Source organism: Bicyclus anynana, chromosome 7, assembly GCF_947172395.1.
Source record: "Bicyclus anynana chromosome 7, ilBicAnyn1.1, whole genome shotgun sequence".
In the NCBI taxonomy this organism is placed as follows: domain Eukaryota; kingdom Metazoa; phylum Arthropoda; class Insecta; order Lepidoptera; family Nymphalidae; genus Bicyclus; species Bicyclus anynana.
Genome location: NC_069089.1, coordinates 17,717,864 through 17,735,238, shown reverse-complemented (window position 1 = coordinate 17,735,238; position 17,375 = coordinate 17,717,864). Strand labels below are relative to the sequence as shown.

The following is a 17,375-nucleotide window of genomic DNA, read 5'->3' as shown; positions in this document are numbered from 1 at the left end:
ATAAATTTTAAAATTCTTTGAAAATTTACACCTTGTATGATATTTTGAACTACCGCAGCTACAATTTCTTAAATATGCTTAAGATTTTTTTTGTATCGGAACCTAAGTAGTACTACTATTCACCACAACTCTTAAAAACACCACAATGCCCGCAGTTTTTACACAAAAAAATATCAAAATATTTTTTTTCCCTCAAATTTTTAAAGATTTTTACTTTCAGTCTACTTTGACTCATGGTCTTGCAAAAAAAAGTATGAACACCGCTATGGCAAGTTATTTTCAAAGTTGACGCAACTAATCAAGATTTCAAAATAGTATAATACCCTAGGATAACTAGTCACAAAAAAAAATATGCGTACCATTTGTAAACAAGAACCAAATTTCTTAATTGTTCTTGTTGTTAGTAATAAATTTTACTATGTTCCAAAAATGTGTTTGTTATTTTAATTACACAACATTAAAGTAAATGTTCGAATTGTTTTCCACCGGCATTAATACAGGCACGACATCGCCTTAAAAACGACCGTTTTATTTTTCGCGCATATCTTCTAGCATTGATATGTGCCGCAGCCTGAGTGATTTTTTGCCGAAGCTCGTCCAATGTCGTAATCGGTTTTGCGTAGATCCTGTCTTTGAGACAACCCCAATAAAAGAAATCCAGGGGGTTTAGGTCGGGTGATCGGGGTGGCCATAGGATAGGACCAAGTCGCCCGATCCAACGCCCCGGATACTCGTGGTCTAGGTATTGTCTCACAGGACGAGCGTAGTGAGCTGGGCAACCATCATTTTGATACCACATATTTTGAAGGTCGCTTAGGGGGACGTCTTCTAGTAATTCTTGCAAATCATTTTGTAAAAAGTTCAAATAACTGTCCCCATCTAAGTTTCCTTGTAATTCAAAAGGCCCAATCACTTTTCCATTTAAAATGCCCGTCCATAAGTTGACCTTAAATTGATATTGGGATTTGTCTTCTCTCATCAGGTGCGGATTCTCATTGCTCCAGCTGTGTAGGTTGTGAAGATTTAAATAGCCATCTTTCTTGCAGGTTGTTTCATCCGACCATAGTACTTTATCCAAGAACTGAGGATCTTCCCGATGCTTTTGAAGCATCACTCGGCAAAATGCGATCCGCAGTGGATAGTCCCGTGATAGTAACGTTTGTACACGTCTGTAATGATATGGGTGTAGCCGATGACGTTTTAGTATTCGATGTGCTGAACTTTTTGGGATTCCCGTAGCTGCTTCTATGGCACGCACTGAGGTAGTTGAATCAATGTTTATTTCATTGAGAACTTCTTCATCGCATTCCGATCTAGGTCTTCCAGCGTTTCTTCTAGCTGACGGCAAACGACCCTCCGAAAACGCTTGATGCACATTCATAAATACCCGATAATCTGGATATCTTTGAGCGTTTGGGTACCTTTCTCGATACAATCTGCTAGCAGCGTTAGCATTGCACCGACATTCTCCATAAATGAGATGCATGTTAGCGTATTCCATCGGCGTGTATGGTTGCGGCATGATAACGCTAAACAGTCCAAAATACACCAAAAGTCCAATTCACAAAACACAGGCACAGTCCAAAATAATGCCAGGTCAGTTCAGTTTGCAGATCACTTAAGTCCAGTCCAAAATGCAAAGCCAAAAGTCGTTAGTACGAGAGCCACGTCAATTGAATACGGAAAGTTGCGCAGTAAACAAAGGAGCAGAGCGTACTGACTTGCTGGGAACAGGATTTTCTTTACCTGCATCATTGTCATTCAACAAAGAACATCTGTCTATCCCTCTCTAACGTATACTTATCGCTATCTTTCTCTCTCTCTCTCTCTCTTATTTTTAAATGTTATCGTTCGTTCCATTAAAATTCTAGGAAATTGCAACGTATGACTCACATCATTTTGTGCATAAAGTAAAAGTGATTTCTAGGAGCAAAAACATTTTAGAAATTTAGTTCTTGTTTACAAATGGTACGCATATTTTTTTTTTGCGACTAGTTATCCTAGGGTATTATACTATTTTGAAATCTTGATTAGTTGCGTCAACTTTGAAAATAACTTGCCATAGCGGTGTTCATACTTTTTTTTGCAAGACCATGAGTCAAAGTAGACTGAAAGTAAAAATCTTTAAAAATTTGAGGGAAAAAAAATATTTTGATATTTTTTTGTGTAAAAACTGCGGGCATTGTGGTGTTTTTAAGAGTTGTGGTGAATAGTAGTACTACTTAGGTTCCGATACAAAAAAAATCTTAAGCATATTTAAGAAATTGTAGCTGCGGTAGTTCAAAATATCATACAAGGTGTAAATTTTCAAAGAATTTTAAAATTTATTTTGTAACTAAAAAAAAAATTTAGGTATATTTTTTTTATTATTTTTCCTTAAGTGCTCATGAGCAGGTCAATCTTTTGGCGCCCGCTTATCGTTGAATTTTGGGACACGTTGTATAAGTATATAAACAACAACAAAATATTGCATAGCAGTAGGCGTTATTTTCGGAAGTTCATAATGATTAGTAAAAATATAATAAGTGAAATATTTCGCAAATAACAGCGAAATTAGCTTAATTATTACAAGAATAACAATTTTTTTTCTTTTTTCTTTATCAACTACTCAATTTTCGCCAACTGTTTTCAATCGCTTCGAATTCCTCCATGACAGTGGTATTGTCTATGGTTATCTATGCTCGGTTATCTATGGTTATATAATTTGGCACGGTACAAATACCATTGAACAAACGTTCGCGTCGGCTGCAGGGCGTATTGCGTCTGTGTGTCTGTTGGTGTCGTAAGGGGGTCAGGTTCAGACGATTGCAGTTTTGAACGTTTACGTAAACTTGCTGACCGTTGACTTACTGTTTGCGGACACCGCGTATACTCGTAGTTAGTTGTAAAACTAGCTCTGCAGATTCGCGCAGTTCCACTTTTATGGAAATAACCATGGAAGGACCACATGACCGTAGTTAACCAATCCATAAAACACAACGAGGCAGTTACTTTTATCATCTTTTTTGCATTTTATTTCAAACCTTTTTTTTTATTCTCTACAGGTTAGCCTTTGACTACAATCTCACCTGATGGTAAGTGATGATGCAATCTAAGATGGAAGCGGGCTAACTTGTTAAGAGTAGGATGAACTCCACTCCACACTGCGCTACGGAGGCCGTCAAATCATCACATCCCTAACCAATTTCCACACAAACTACTAATTGAGAATTTTAAACAATTAAGTAAAGTAACAACCGACTAGATGCACTGCATCATTTGCATACAAATATTGCATACAAAGCGGCGCCGACTCACGCCCCTGGCATCTCATTGACAAGTCATGAGGTGACATCCAGCCATACAACCCACAAGTTACAACCTTAATAGAATACAGAACCGCGATATATGGTCATAACATCATAGGATTCCGATTTGGAGTTATTTATTGGCATATTTGTTTCTCATATTTAGATGAGCACACCTACGAATCTAAGAGGCGCCAATAGTACGAATTGTATAATAGTTGAATTCGAATAATCGTCATCGAATTTCGAAACACTAAAACGTCAGTGTGAACTGTTTATACGTCGGTTCTTCATACAGATCTTGTAATAATAGCCTACGAGAACGGACATCAAGAAAGAATCCAGTCATTTGGTAGTTTTACCTGGAAAGTTACCGGCATTTTTTGTTGATCTTATATCTTTTGATGTGCTCTTTTCGATTTTAAATTTATAGTGACAACAATATCTATTAAATCAATAATTTTCCAAACTCCCGGAAAACTATCAACGAAAACCCTTTTTTGAACATCTAATGGTTCCTACCATTATAAATAGTAGATACTAGTGGAATTCTCCGAATTTTGAAAAAATCTATTTTGTTTCGGATATTCTCTAAATTTTCTTAAACTATCTGTAAAAAACAAACACTCATACTGGTTTTAGTTAAACTTCATGCACTATTTATGGACTATATTTTGAGATAATCATTCACTGAGTCATTGAATTACTCTAATAATTAAAAAACTATTATTACGATCAATTTAATACGGTTTCGATACGTTATTCGTTTACGAGTTCGTATATAATATGCACTATGACATTTAAATGGTAACTATGCTTGAAATAGGATTCTAATGTAGGTATTTTGAGACCTCGACTTGATAGTTAGTGAGGCAAAAGACATTCATTCTGTTAATAAGAACTGCAAAGCTAATAAGACTTTATTTTTGTATACTGAAATACACACCATCATTAGCAATCATCATCTTACTTTTAATACCCCCCCCCCCCCTCCCCTGCAAGGTTCCAAACTATTCTCTTATAAAGTAAAGAATTATGAGGATATACCCACTACGCTCTTTGAATGCGAGTTGGCGAAATTGAGTGGCTTGGCTTAAAAAAAATCGTCGCCTTTGAAGATTATCTTAGCAATTCATAAGACTGTACTTTTGTGTACATGTTTATTTATTTATTATTTATTTTAATTCTTTATTGCACACAAATAAGATACAAAAAAAGAGAAAAGAAAAAAAAAATAGAAAAGTAAGATGCGCAAAGGCGGTCTTATCGCTAAAAGCGATCTCCTCCAGACAACCTTAAATAAAATATTTAAAGAAAGGAAAGCGGATAGTGCAATATAACATACCTATAATAATTAAACTATTAAAAATAATATACTAAATTAAACTACATATACAATTACATACTAAATATACATAAATAAAAAAAATATATATATATATGAGTACACCTAAATACATAATAAATATATAAATACACCTACATACATAATTATACATAATAAATAAACATAACTACTTAAATAATAATTATTATAGTATAGTAGATAAGTAGTATTTTTTAACACGATCTTTGAAGATGCTTAGAGACGCGGACTGTCTTATGTCACTCGGTAGCTCATTCCACAGGCTGACTGTTTTAACTGTAAATTATTTTTGATACTTCACTGAATGGCAGACTGTATATTGTAAACGGTTTTCATCCCTGGCCCGTAAACTGCACTCAACATTTCTACCAACAAAGTTGAATCGTTCTTTCAAGTAAGGTGGCGTTCGAGGATTATATAAAACAGAATATAAGAGCGAAAGTGCGTGTAAGTTTCTACGGGATCGGATTGGCAGCCATTGTAATTGAGCACGATACTGAGACACGTGATCAAATTTACGTAGACCAAAGATGAACCGTATACACAAGTTTTGTAGCCTTTCCAATTTATTTAGCAAAGTCTCAGACAAGTCTAAATAGCAGACATCCGCGTAATCTAAAATTGGTAACAACAAAGTATTAACTAACAAAAGTTTAGTTTTAATTGGTAAAAAGTTTTTCCATCGTCTAAGACATCCGACAGCTGAAAAAATTTTGCGACTAACTTCTGTTACTTGCGGTACCCAAGACATGTTGTTATCTATAATTAAACCTAAATTTCTGACTGTACTGCTAAAAGGTATAGTTGCACCATCAATTGAGACTGGAGGTAACGTATCAAAGGATATAGAAGAAAAGAAATAAGAAGAACCTATAATAGCCACTTGAGACTTACTTGCATTCACTTGAACCCCAAATGACCGACACCAAGCGCTAACTTTATTTAACTCAGTATTCAGAACATTTATAGAATTATGTAGATCATCCATAGGGGCAGATAAATACACTTGTAAGTCATCAGCGTACAGATGATGAGACGATGATAAGACTGAAGTAACAGAATTTATGTAGACGGAAAATAGAAGAGGAGAAAGAATACCACCTTGAGGCACGCCAGAATTAAGAGTAATAAACGAAGATAGCCTATTATCTAAACGCACACATTGTTGACGATTATATAAATAAGTTTGAAACCAATTGACCACAAATGGAGACATACCACAAATTCTCAATAAAGTTAAAAGTAAATCAAAGTCTACGGTGTTAAATGCGTTGCTAAAATCTAAAAGTGCAATAATGGTAAGGAATTTTTTATCAATAGCTAAGCGAATATCATCGCAGACTTTAACTAAGGCTGTTGTTGTGCTATGCCCAAAACGAAAACCTGATTGAACTGGGCTTAAAATATCATGTCTGATTAAATAAAGACTAAGTTGTTCATGTACAATACGCTCAAGAACTTTAGAAAGAAAAGGTAAGATAGAAATAGGACGATAATTAAAAGGAGTTAAAGGTTTATTGATTTTAGGAATAGGAACCACATAGGCTTTACACCATGAGCAGGGAAATGTAGCAGAAGATAGCGAGAAATTTAGTATATGACACAAAACTGGCAGAATACAGTCAAGCGAAGTAATTATCATTTTTCTACTAATGCCATCACTGCCAATTGCATCTGAGTTGATGGCAAAGATATGTTTTTTCACCTCCTCCGCAGTAGCAAGAGTGAACTCAAACTCAGGACCACCATGCGTAGGCAAAGACCTCAGGTGATTAAGCGTACCAAGTTTAGTCAGCACATCAAAAGGAATAGTAGTAGCAAAATGTTTGTTTATACTGTCCAAATCAGTGATACGCAAAACCTGAAGGCACTGCCGACCTATTCCAAGCGAAGCTAAAAACTGCCAAGTCTTACCGGAATTATTCTGGTCCACGGAAGAATGGATATATTCTCGCTGTGCATCACGACACACTCTGTTACATTGGTTTCGAAGTTTTTCATATTTTTCCAAATTGTTATCATTAGGGTGAAATTTATATTTACGTTTAGCAACATTACGTCTAAACATTAACAACTTAATATCAGAAGTAAGCCATGGGGCAGGTAGATGTTTAATTTTAATTGGTCTTATTGGAGCGTGAACGTCGAACAGATCGGTCAATAAAGAATTAAAAATGTTCAGTTTCTCGTCTGCAGTTGAAGCATGTTATTCAAAGCCTTATTTTAATTTTTCTGTCAAAAAGTGCAGCAAATTTATTTTTATTAGGTAAATTTAAAAAACAGTTTTCACAGAAATATTTGTGTAGGTCTCTACGTATCCTACCTACCCATTATAAAATATGTTGTATGTTTTTTTATATAAACAAAATGAAATTTATTAAATGGGTTAATTGCTAAATAATAGTTTCATCAACATTATTATGTACTCAAAGTTTATTTGTATGTGTTAACCCTTTAGCGAGCAATGTTGAAAATACTCTACATTAGAATCACAAAATTATTCCAACAGTATTATGCTTTACTCACCGTTAATTTAAAACTAACATGATTCCCTGATTCGGAACGCAACCAAAAAATAATTACAACGTCATTTACCGCGAGGAATTTGACAGTTGTAGCCAAAATGGCGCCAACGCACGCGCCGACCCGCGGACACAAGGTAAGAAATTAATATTTATGCCGGATTTTGCATGATTTTTATAACAGAATGCCTATTTATTGTTTCAGTAAAGTCTAAACCTTGCATATATTGCACTATTTTGATTGACTGTTCAATAACTGTCGAGAAAAAACAACGTGAATATGTATGTTAAATATACTCAACGTTGCGATGTACTGAGTAAAGTACTTTACATTTGGTATGTTGAGCATTCTTAACACTGCGAGATCGTCAATGAAACTCTTGTTATAATCTATGTTGTGTATAGTTTACATTGCCAAATAAACGGCGGATAGTAATGCTATGGTGAGTGGTATAGTCTACTGAGCCATAGGTCACAAGTTCGATCCCAAATAACTTTTCGAGGTAGTCTGTAAATTAATGTGTATTTGCTGCTTGCCTTACTGTGCCTAATAGATAATAAGTTCATCGCTTACTACATTTGGTTCTAAAACTATACTTACTGGAATATGTGTAATTTTGTAACTAAACTATTGCATTTTAATTGATTTGCCTATACACTTGTTTTCTTGGTATTGGGATTTCGCATGCCCTTTTTGCTTGCTTCAGACTAAACTACAATGGGAACGAATAAGAAAAATAATGGCACTAGTACCACCCGCAAGAGTCAATTCTTCTGATAGTGGCAGCAGTTCCGAAGATGAAGTCATTGTGTCAAGTTTGAACAATCCTCGTCCTCACTATGACTCTGGCAGCTCGGAAATTAGTTCAGAACCAAAATCTCTACCATCTTCACTTGAAAACCTAAACTTATTAGACAGTTCAGACAATGATTTACCCACACGTGACAATGATACTGCCGTATTAACGGATGACGATATTGTACCCCTGACGCCGATTATGTCACAAATTTTACCTATGAATAATTCTCTACAACTACCAACACTTCACTCTTTATCATCTTTATTATCACCTTCAACACCTCCAGTAAAAACCAGATCGAAACGAAAAAGTGATAAATCAGTTACTGGTCCATCACGTGTTATAAAAAAAGCAAAGAAGTATGTCCGCAAACCTTTATCATTTAAATGGAAAAATACAAAATTTAACTACCCAGCTATGATTAATCCAGTACAATTCATACCGCCGAAAGATGTAGACACCAAGTCTCCAATGGATTATTTTACAGATTTTTTTTCTGAAGACATTTTTACTTTGATGGTAGAAAACACAAACCTTTACTCAGTACAAAGCAGTCAAACAGCAAAATGCATCAACTGCACTATGGACGATTTTAGAGATTTTATTGGAATAACGATTTTAATGGGTGTTGTTCAGATGCCATCGTATAGAGACTATTGGTCGCAAGAGCTGAGATTTGCACCGATTGCAGATGTCATGTCTTTAAAAAAATACGAGCAAATGCGAAGATACTTACATTTTGTTGACAATACCGATATAAATGACGACAGATATTTTAAGGTTCGGCCTCTTATGGAAATAGTGCGACAAAATTGTTTAAAGATTCAAGAAGAGGAACGTTACAGTATTGATGAAATGATGGTTCCCTACAAAGGAACAAGAGCTGGAAGTCGTCGTCAGTACCTACCCAAAAAGCCCAAGAAATGGGGCTTTAAAATATTTGTACGTGCCGGTGTTTCAGGTCTTGTGTACGATTTCTTACCATATGCTGGCGAAGATACCTTCAGGAACGATTTATTTAACGATTATGAGAACAGTTTAGGACTTGGAGCTAAGGTAGTTTTAGTGCTTTGCAAAACGATTTTAAATAAGCCATCTATCATTTTCTTTGATAATTTTTTTACTTCCCTTGAATTGATTCATTTATTACGCGACACTTACGGTATTTTTAGTTTGGGGACAATAAGAAGCAATAGGTTAAGAGGATGTCAAGATAATTTGCCGGCTGATAAAGCTTTAGCAAAGAAAGGTAGAGGTTCAAGTAAGCAGATGGTGTGTAATGATAACCGACTTGCCGTCGTCAAGTGGCATGACAACAAAGCAGTAATACTAGCTAGCTCATTCGTTGATTCACACCCTATAGGTAAAATAAAACGATTCTGCAAAGTCACTAAATCCAAAATAGACGTAGATTGTCCTGAATTAGTCAGACAATATAATATCCATATGGGAGGAGTTGACCTTGCTGACATGTTAATCTCATTATATAGAGCAAATTTTAAGACAAAACGGTGGTATATGGCCATATTTTCACAATTGCTTGACATATGTGTCAATAACGCGTGGTTATTGTACCGGAGAGATTCAGGAGTGAATAAAAAGACAATTCCGCTAAAAAAATTTAGAATACAAATTTATAAAGAGCTCTTACAGAGAGGAAGAAAATCAAATATTGAACCTATAATAACAAAAGATATAAAAATAAGAACTCCAGTTGCTCCTAGACCCCCAGAAGCTGTCCGATATGATAACGTTGGCCATTTCCCCAGTTTCACTTCGTATGGTAGATGTAAATCCTGTAAAAAAGGATTTACGAACATGGAGTGTACAAAATGTCACATAAGGCTATGTCTTGTTGCTAAGAGAAACTGTTTCCATGAATACCATGTTCTAAATTAAACTTTTTTTACGATTTTAACTGAGTTTGTTTTATTTAAGTAATATTCCATAAATGCGCAGTGTTGAGAATACTTAACATTTCTAAATGCATGTGAGTATTACAGAGTTGCTCAATGTTAAGTATTTTTAACATATCTTATATACATAACTATGTACATAATATTTTTTTTTGTATTTTTACATAAACATGTACACCTACAATAAACTAAAATGTATGAAAAATTGAATGAAAATTGAGATCGCACCTCTTGGGCGTTAAAGGGTTAACACGGCCTTATACGATAGGTATTACAAATATTCAAATAAGTGCGCCAACCATTGTTTACAGCGCAAACAAATGTTTTGACACGAGCGCCTTAAATAAATGGTAATAAAATATACCTATCACATTTAAATGCAGCCGAATTACCTACTGTACAAACTAATTACTCAACTATTTACTTACTACAACTATGTCAATATTTTTTTTTTAAAGCAGTACTAGTTTTTTAATCAGACTTTTCCTTACGACAGACTTTTCGAATGCAATGGTCATAGGAAACTGAATAAGTATAACAGGTTAATGAAATTGGCGTTTTCTCTAAACTCACTCTAAGTAATTGTCGTCGATACCGACTATAGTGTTGAGTCTACTACTCGACTAGACATTGATACTGATCTAGACACGGAAATATATTCCTTGATTGACCTAAGTTGGAAATCGAATTATGGCTCTGTGATTATTGAGCAGAGTTTATATAAAACCAGACAGCCATAGTCGTGATGAATGTAATCAACTAATGATCTTCATCATCACAATTACCATCTACAGATAGTTTTAAAAAAAATCGAGTTTGAATGATAATAATAAATGTGGCAATGGAAAAGCTCCCATGGCATAATAAGACACCTTTTTCTAATTTTAGTAGGTATACAAACCTGTACTGAATTAGCATGATTGGTCTACGTCATCCTACGACAGATGATTAAGCCTCTCTCTACATTAAACCTTGACTTTAGATTTCATTATACTTTGACTTTGACTTTATAACCAAGTCTCAATAGCTCCACGTTGAAGTGGTCGCTGTAATCCAAAATGAATAGCATCGTCATCGGACTATTATCCTGCTCACTCTTTACAGGCTCTCCTCTTAGTTAACGGAGAAAAGCTATTGGTTATATTTGAAATTGTGGCTAATATTACTAAAAAATAAAAAAAAATGTCCAATTTTCAAGTTCATTATTAAATTGTTTACAAGAAAATAGTCGTTAACGTGTAAAACGAGTAGGTATTTGATAGGTTGATAATTTGCCGCTGACCTCAGGTCAAATAACATGTTAACCAAACGATGTTGCGTTACGAAAAGCCTCCTTGACTTAGGTTCAAGAATTATTTTTATGTATTATGACAAGAGATAAGAATAATTTGCGAGAATTTGAAATTGACATAACATCATATTTCAATTAAAATACCATAAATATTGAATTTATAACAAATATCTTATTGTTTTCCCCAGCAACATGACATAGATCCACTAAAATCCCGACGAAAAGTTCAACTAAACTCCTTGCCCCCTACAAATCAAAATAGCAATGATGTAGATAGCAAGATAATACTCATTGCATTTACACAACGAGTGGTTATTCATCTGGATGTAAAATCCATCACATAACATGAAGAAAAGAGATATCTTGAGATTTATATTAGTTTTGAAGACGTAAAGTAGTTTTCAGCTTGCCTCAAATGCCTATTCAAAAATGTTGACCATCTCTCGAGCTATATTATACATAGCACGTTGGCAGATGGTAATAAAAAAATATAAATAAACAAGCCGCTGTTTCAATTCCCAGAGGCTGTCACTGCACATAGCGGTGGTCCTGCTGGCGGTGTACCACACCTGCCGCGCGGACCGGCCGGCGCGCGCCATCCCCAACTACTCCGCACAGAACTACGCTGTGCTGGGCGATCCTATCAGCGCTAACCTCAACGAGGACGGGTATGTACCACCAATGTCACACGTGTGCCATAACTAGCTGTCCGCCGACTCCAATTACTCCTCACAGAACTACGCTGTGCTGGGCGATCCTATCAGCGCTAACCTCAACGAGGACGGGTATGTACCACCAATGTCACACGTGTGCCATAACTAGCTGTCCGCCGACTCCAATTACTCCTCACAGAACTACGCTGTGCTGGGCGATCCTATCAGCTCTAACCTCAACGAGGACGGGTATGTACCACCAATGTCACACGTGTGCCATAACTAGCTGTCCGCCGACCCCAACTACTCCTCACAGAACTACGCTGTGATGGGCGATCCTATCAGCGCTAACCTCAACGAGGACGGGTATGTACCACCAATGTCACACGTGTGCCATAACTAGCTGTCCGCCGACCCCAACTACTCCTCACAGAACTACGCTGTGCTGGGCGATCCTATCAGCGCTAACCTCAACGAGGACGGGTATGTACCACCAATGTCACACGTGTGCCATAACTAGCTATCCTAACCTCCAGCAACATGCTCCCGCTAGTAGAGAATGTTGCCCGATTCAAGGATTATCGAGCCCTCTTCGGACTTCAGACAATCCATGACATCCCAGTGCAACTTTTTTATAACTTCTTCCAGCTTTTTTATAACTTCTTCCAGCTCGATGACCTTTTCGTCGGACCTCAAAGTGCGTGCGTTGTATGTTGCCAGGTCTAGTCGTCGTTGTTGGTAGCGGAATCTCTGGCGGAGATTCTTAACACCCCTTCCCCAGCCGTTACCGTATCCGCTGCCAGAGCCAGGAATAGCGGGCTGCCGGGGACTAGGGGCTGTGTAGTGTGTTTGTTGTCCATACAAAGTTTTGCCCAGTACTGACCCCGCTGGGCATGCGGGTTGGTCAGCGCAGATGTCCCTGCTGCCCGACACCGCCCTGAGGTATTTCATAATCTAGCCTGTGGGAATAAATATACCGCCATTCGTCGGCAAAGCGAGCATAGTTTAACTTTATAGTTAAGTATAGTAAAACCACCGAATCTCAATGTAAGTAGTTGAAACTTGCAGTCAAAATTTTAATAAAAAAAATTCAACCGACTTCCAACTCAAAAAATAACTTTAACTAAAAAGCAAAAAATAACATCCTACCTATGTGCTACCTTCTGATCAGTTTGAAGGCGGTGCCAAGCCAGTGATGTTTTAATTAAACACGTTTAAACTACAAAATTTATGTGGTTCTTTCAGAAACAGCTTTAATTAAAACACGACACTGGCTTGGCACCGCCTTCAAACTGATCAGAAGGTAGCACATAGGTAGGATGTTATTTTTTGCTTTTTAGTTAAAGTTATTTTTTGGATGGAAGTCGGTTGAATTTTTTTTATTAAAATTTTTAATTTTTTATTTTTAGTGTTAGCATACCTACTGCGTGTGTACAGTCACAACCTACCTAAGTGGAAAATTCTTATCAATACAAAATTATCAAGTCCAAACACAAGGTAGCTACTGTGAACCGTCGAGGAGTTCTCTTCACTGTGCTTCGTCTTCATCACCAGACCCTTAAATACAGTCACAACCCATATAGGTGGAAAGTACTCATCAATACAAATTAATCAAGCCCAAACAAAAGGTGACTGCTGTAAATCCTTGACGAGTTCCATCGTCTGTGTTTCGGCTCAATCATCAGACCAACTCCAAACCTGCATAAAGTTGTAGTGGTTTAAAATACCTTATGGAAACACTAACAAACGCACTAGCCGTCTCTACAACTTTTGAAAGTTCCCCTCAATTTTTCCAGGATGCCATCATCAGATCCTGACATGAAAAAAATGGGACCACTCTGGAAGTAAACCCTTCAAAACAAAAAAAGAATTTTCAAAATCGGTCCATAATTGACGGAATTATCGCTGGACATACATAAAAAAAAAAACATACATACAGCCGAACGTAGAACCTCCTCCTTTTTGGAAGTCGGTTAAAAAAACATACATACAGCCGAACGTAGAACCTCCTCCTTTTTGGAAGTCGGTTAATAAAAAATAAATTTCTGTTAAAGGTACTTCTATCCGAAGCCCAAGATCCCGTTCCCGCCGCCACCGCCCCCGACTAGACCGCCACCGCCGCCTCCGCCGCCGCCTACCCTACCACCGTATCGGCCACCACCGCCGCCACCGCCACCACCAACAAGGCCACCACCACCGCCGCCACCGCCGCCAACGAGACCGCCACCACCGCCACCACCGCCGCCAACAAGACCTCCACCACCTCCGCCTCCACCACCAACTAGGCCACCGCCACCACCATCTCCACCACCTACAAGACCGCCACCACCACCACCCACCCGCCCGCCACTACCACCACAGCCTACAACAGAGTTCGAAGGTTACGTATACGAAAAGCCTCGTATTCCTTTCCCACCACCCCCACCAAGGACCCCACCACCTCCTCCACCGCCACCTCCAACTAGACCACCGACACCTCCGCCAACACGGCCGCCACCACCTCCACCAACACCACCACCTACTAGACCACCACCACCACCTACAAGACCACCACCACCACCTCCTCCTCCTACAAGACCACCAACACCACCACCTACTAGACCACCACCACCTCCACCCACAAGACCCCCGCCACCTCCAACAAGACCCCCACCTCCACGAACTAATCCTCCACCACCATCAACTGGATACGTCTATAGTACTCCGAAGATACCCTTCCCACCACCTACACTACCTCCTACTCAACCTCCTACATATCTTCCACCTACCAGACCCACGCCACCGCCTACCAGACCTCCACCAACACAACCTCCTACTTACCTACCACCAACAAGACCTACTCCACCCCCTACAAGGCCACCTCCTCCTACGAGACCTACTCCGCCTCCAACACAACCGCCCACAAGACCACCACCAACACAACCTCCTACTTACCTACCTCCAACGAGACCTACTCCACCTCCTACACCACCACCAACCAGACCTCCACCAACGCAACCTCCAACTTATCTACCACCTACTAGACCTACTCCACCACCTACAAGACCACCTCCTCCTACTAGACCTACCCCACCACCTACAAGGCCTCCTCCTCCTACCAGGCCACCTCCCCCACCAACTCAACCACCTACTTACCTCCCACCAACGCGACCTACTCCACCACCTACATTACGCACAAATCCTCCTACAAGACCTACTCCACCACCAACTCAACCACCAACCTATCTACCCCCTACGAGGCCTACTCCGCCCCCGACGAGACCTCCGCCACCTCCCACAAGACCCTCACCAACTCAACCTCCCACTTACCTTCCTCCTACCAGACCAACTCCACCACCCACGCGACCTCCTCCACCAACTCCACCACCCACGCGACCTCCTCCACCAACTCCACCACCCACGCGACCTCCTCCACCAACCCCACCTCCAACACCACCACCCACCAGAAGGCCACCACCACCCCCAACAAGACCCCCGACCAGACCGCCAACTTACTCTACAATTGTTGAAGATAATAGAAGTACTGGATACTTTTACTCTACACCCAAAGTTCCCTTTACTTTACCAACTAGACCTCCCCCTCCTCCAACAACTCCAAGGGTAATTACACCCCCACCGACAACTAGAAGGCCCTTACCACCCTCTACATATCTCCCACCCACTAGACCACCACCGCCACCTACACCACCACCAACAAGATCGCCACCGCCTCCCACTCAACCACCAACTAGACCACCACCACCTCCGACCCCACCGCCAACTAGGCCACCACCACCTCCAACTCCACCACGAACCAGACCACCACCACCTCCCACTCCACCACCAACAAGGCCAACATACCTACCACCAACCAGACAACCACCAACTCGACCACCACCACCACCGACACAACCAACATACCTACCACCTCCAACAACTAGACGACCACCTCCACCCACTAGACCACCTCCACCTCCTACCACTAGACCACCTCCTACCACTAGACCTCCCCCACCTCCTACCACTAGACCTCCCCCACCACCTACAACTAAACCTCCCCCACCGCCTACTACCAGACCACCTACGTACTCAACTATAGTTCCGGAGTTCAGAACCACGGGATACTATTATCCCACACCAAAAGTTCCGTTTACGATACCAACCAGGCCTCCAACTAATCCACCCATATACATTCCGCCATCTACTACAAGACCTCCCTACGTACCTCCATCAACCACTAGGCCACCATACATACCTCCATCAACAACTAGGCCCCCATACATACCTCCATCAACCATTAGGCCCCCATATATACCTCCATCAACCACTAGGCCACCATACGTACCTCCATCAACTACACGAGCTCCACCGATCTACATCCCCCCTTCAACAACATTATCCCCTGTATACATAACTCCCCCAACTACAAGGCGACCCCCATACGTACCACCAGTGACGACCAAGGCTCCTTTCACGACACGACCCCCGTTCGTCCCTGACCAGGGATACTTCTACGACAAACCATTAGTACCTTTTGTGTTCTAATCTCTAGTGTAAAAGAGTTACTAAGATGCCATAATTATTGTAAATGTGATACCAAACTGTGCGCTTAGGGACGCAAGGATGTTATTGTTTTAATTATAATTATCTTTTTATTATTATTATTTTATGTTGGCTGTAAAACTACTGTTACTTCTTTTCTGGCTACAAGCACTAATACTCTACAACTTTCTTCCCAACCTAATACTACAAGTATGTAAAAAATCATGTCTAGCTAAAATTAGCTAATAGAAATATAACTAAATTGATGTAAACAGCAACAAGTTGAAATCATTGGACTATTATATTTTGCTGTTAACAATAATCCTCCACCACCACTAGCTAAGTATATCAAGGCAAAAAGGTAGTAGGCGACAAACCACACCTCTCTGTCTGCTTTTCAGATAAAAATGGGTGTGATTTATTAAAAATCATTATTTTTAAAACTTGATATTGACAAATATTTTAAAGTGCTTTGGAAAAATATCGTAGGTATTCTTATTTTAAAAAATTGTCTATATCTATTTTTTTTATATCCTGCTGCGATTGGTTCAATTGTTTTTGTAGGAAAATTTCATACTCGATAATCAGAAGCAAAGTTTAGAACTGTATGACGGCTACACAATCTAACTATTTAGTTTTGTAAGATGAAAATTTCTATGTAGCTTAATAAATGTTACCACGAATCTAGTTATATATTGTACTGCCTATATAAATATGTTAAAGTATATATTTAAAAACAATTGTAATACTCAAAAATCTCGTAATAATTATGTGAAACAACACTGCCCTTAACTAATTCTAACTTTAAGGTTGTAAAATATATTTTTAAAATAAAATGTTTTAAAAAGTTATTTATTGTAGTTTTTTCTTTTACATTTATGATCTCTTTTAATTGCATAGCCAAACTTTTTTTTATTTATTGACAAATTAGCTTGGCGACAATTTCATATTGTCGATTAGAGATATACCTACTCGTAGGTATGGTAGCAATTTTCAGATAGTTATAGGGTTTGAATCGT

The 17,375-nt window shown here is 38.8% G+C and overlaps 1 protein-coding gene across 1 annotated transcript in view; it reads left to right on the top strand.

Moving 5' to 3' along the window:
- The window catches only part of LOC112045751 (uncharacterized), a 41,374-nt gene extending 24,167 nt beyond the window's left edge, over positions 1-17,207 (top strand). The window contains exons 2-3 of the mRNA XM_024082059.2: positions 11,705-11,850; positions 13,890-17,207. Coding sequence (XP_023937827.2) covers positions 11,705-11,850; positions 13,890-16,359 — 2,616 coding nt within the window. The 3' untranslated portion in view covers positions 16,360-17,207. The remainder of the gene's footprint in view (positions 1-11,704; positions 11,851-13,889) is intronic.
- The last annotated feature ends 168 nt before the right edge of the window (positions 17,208-17,375 follow it).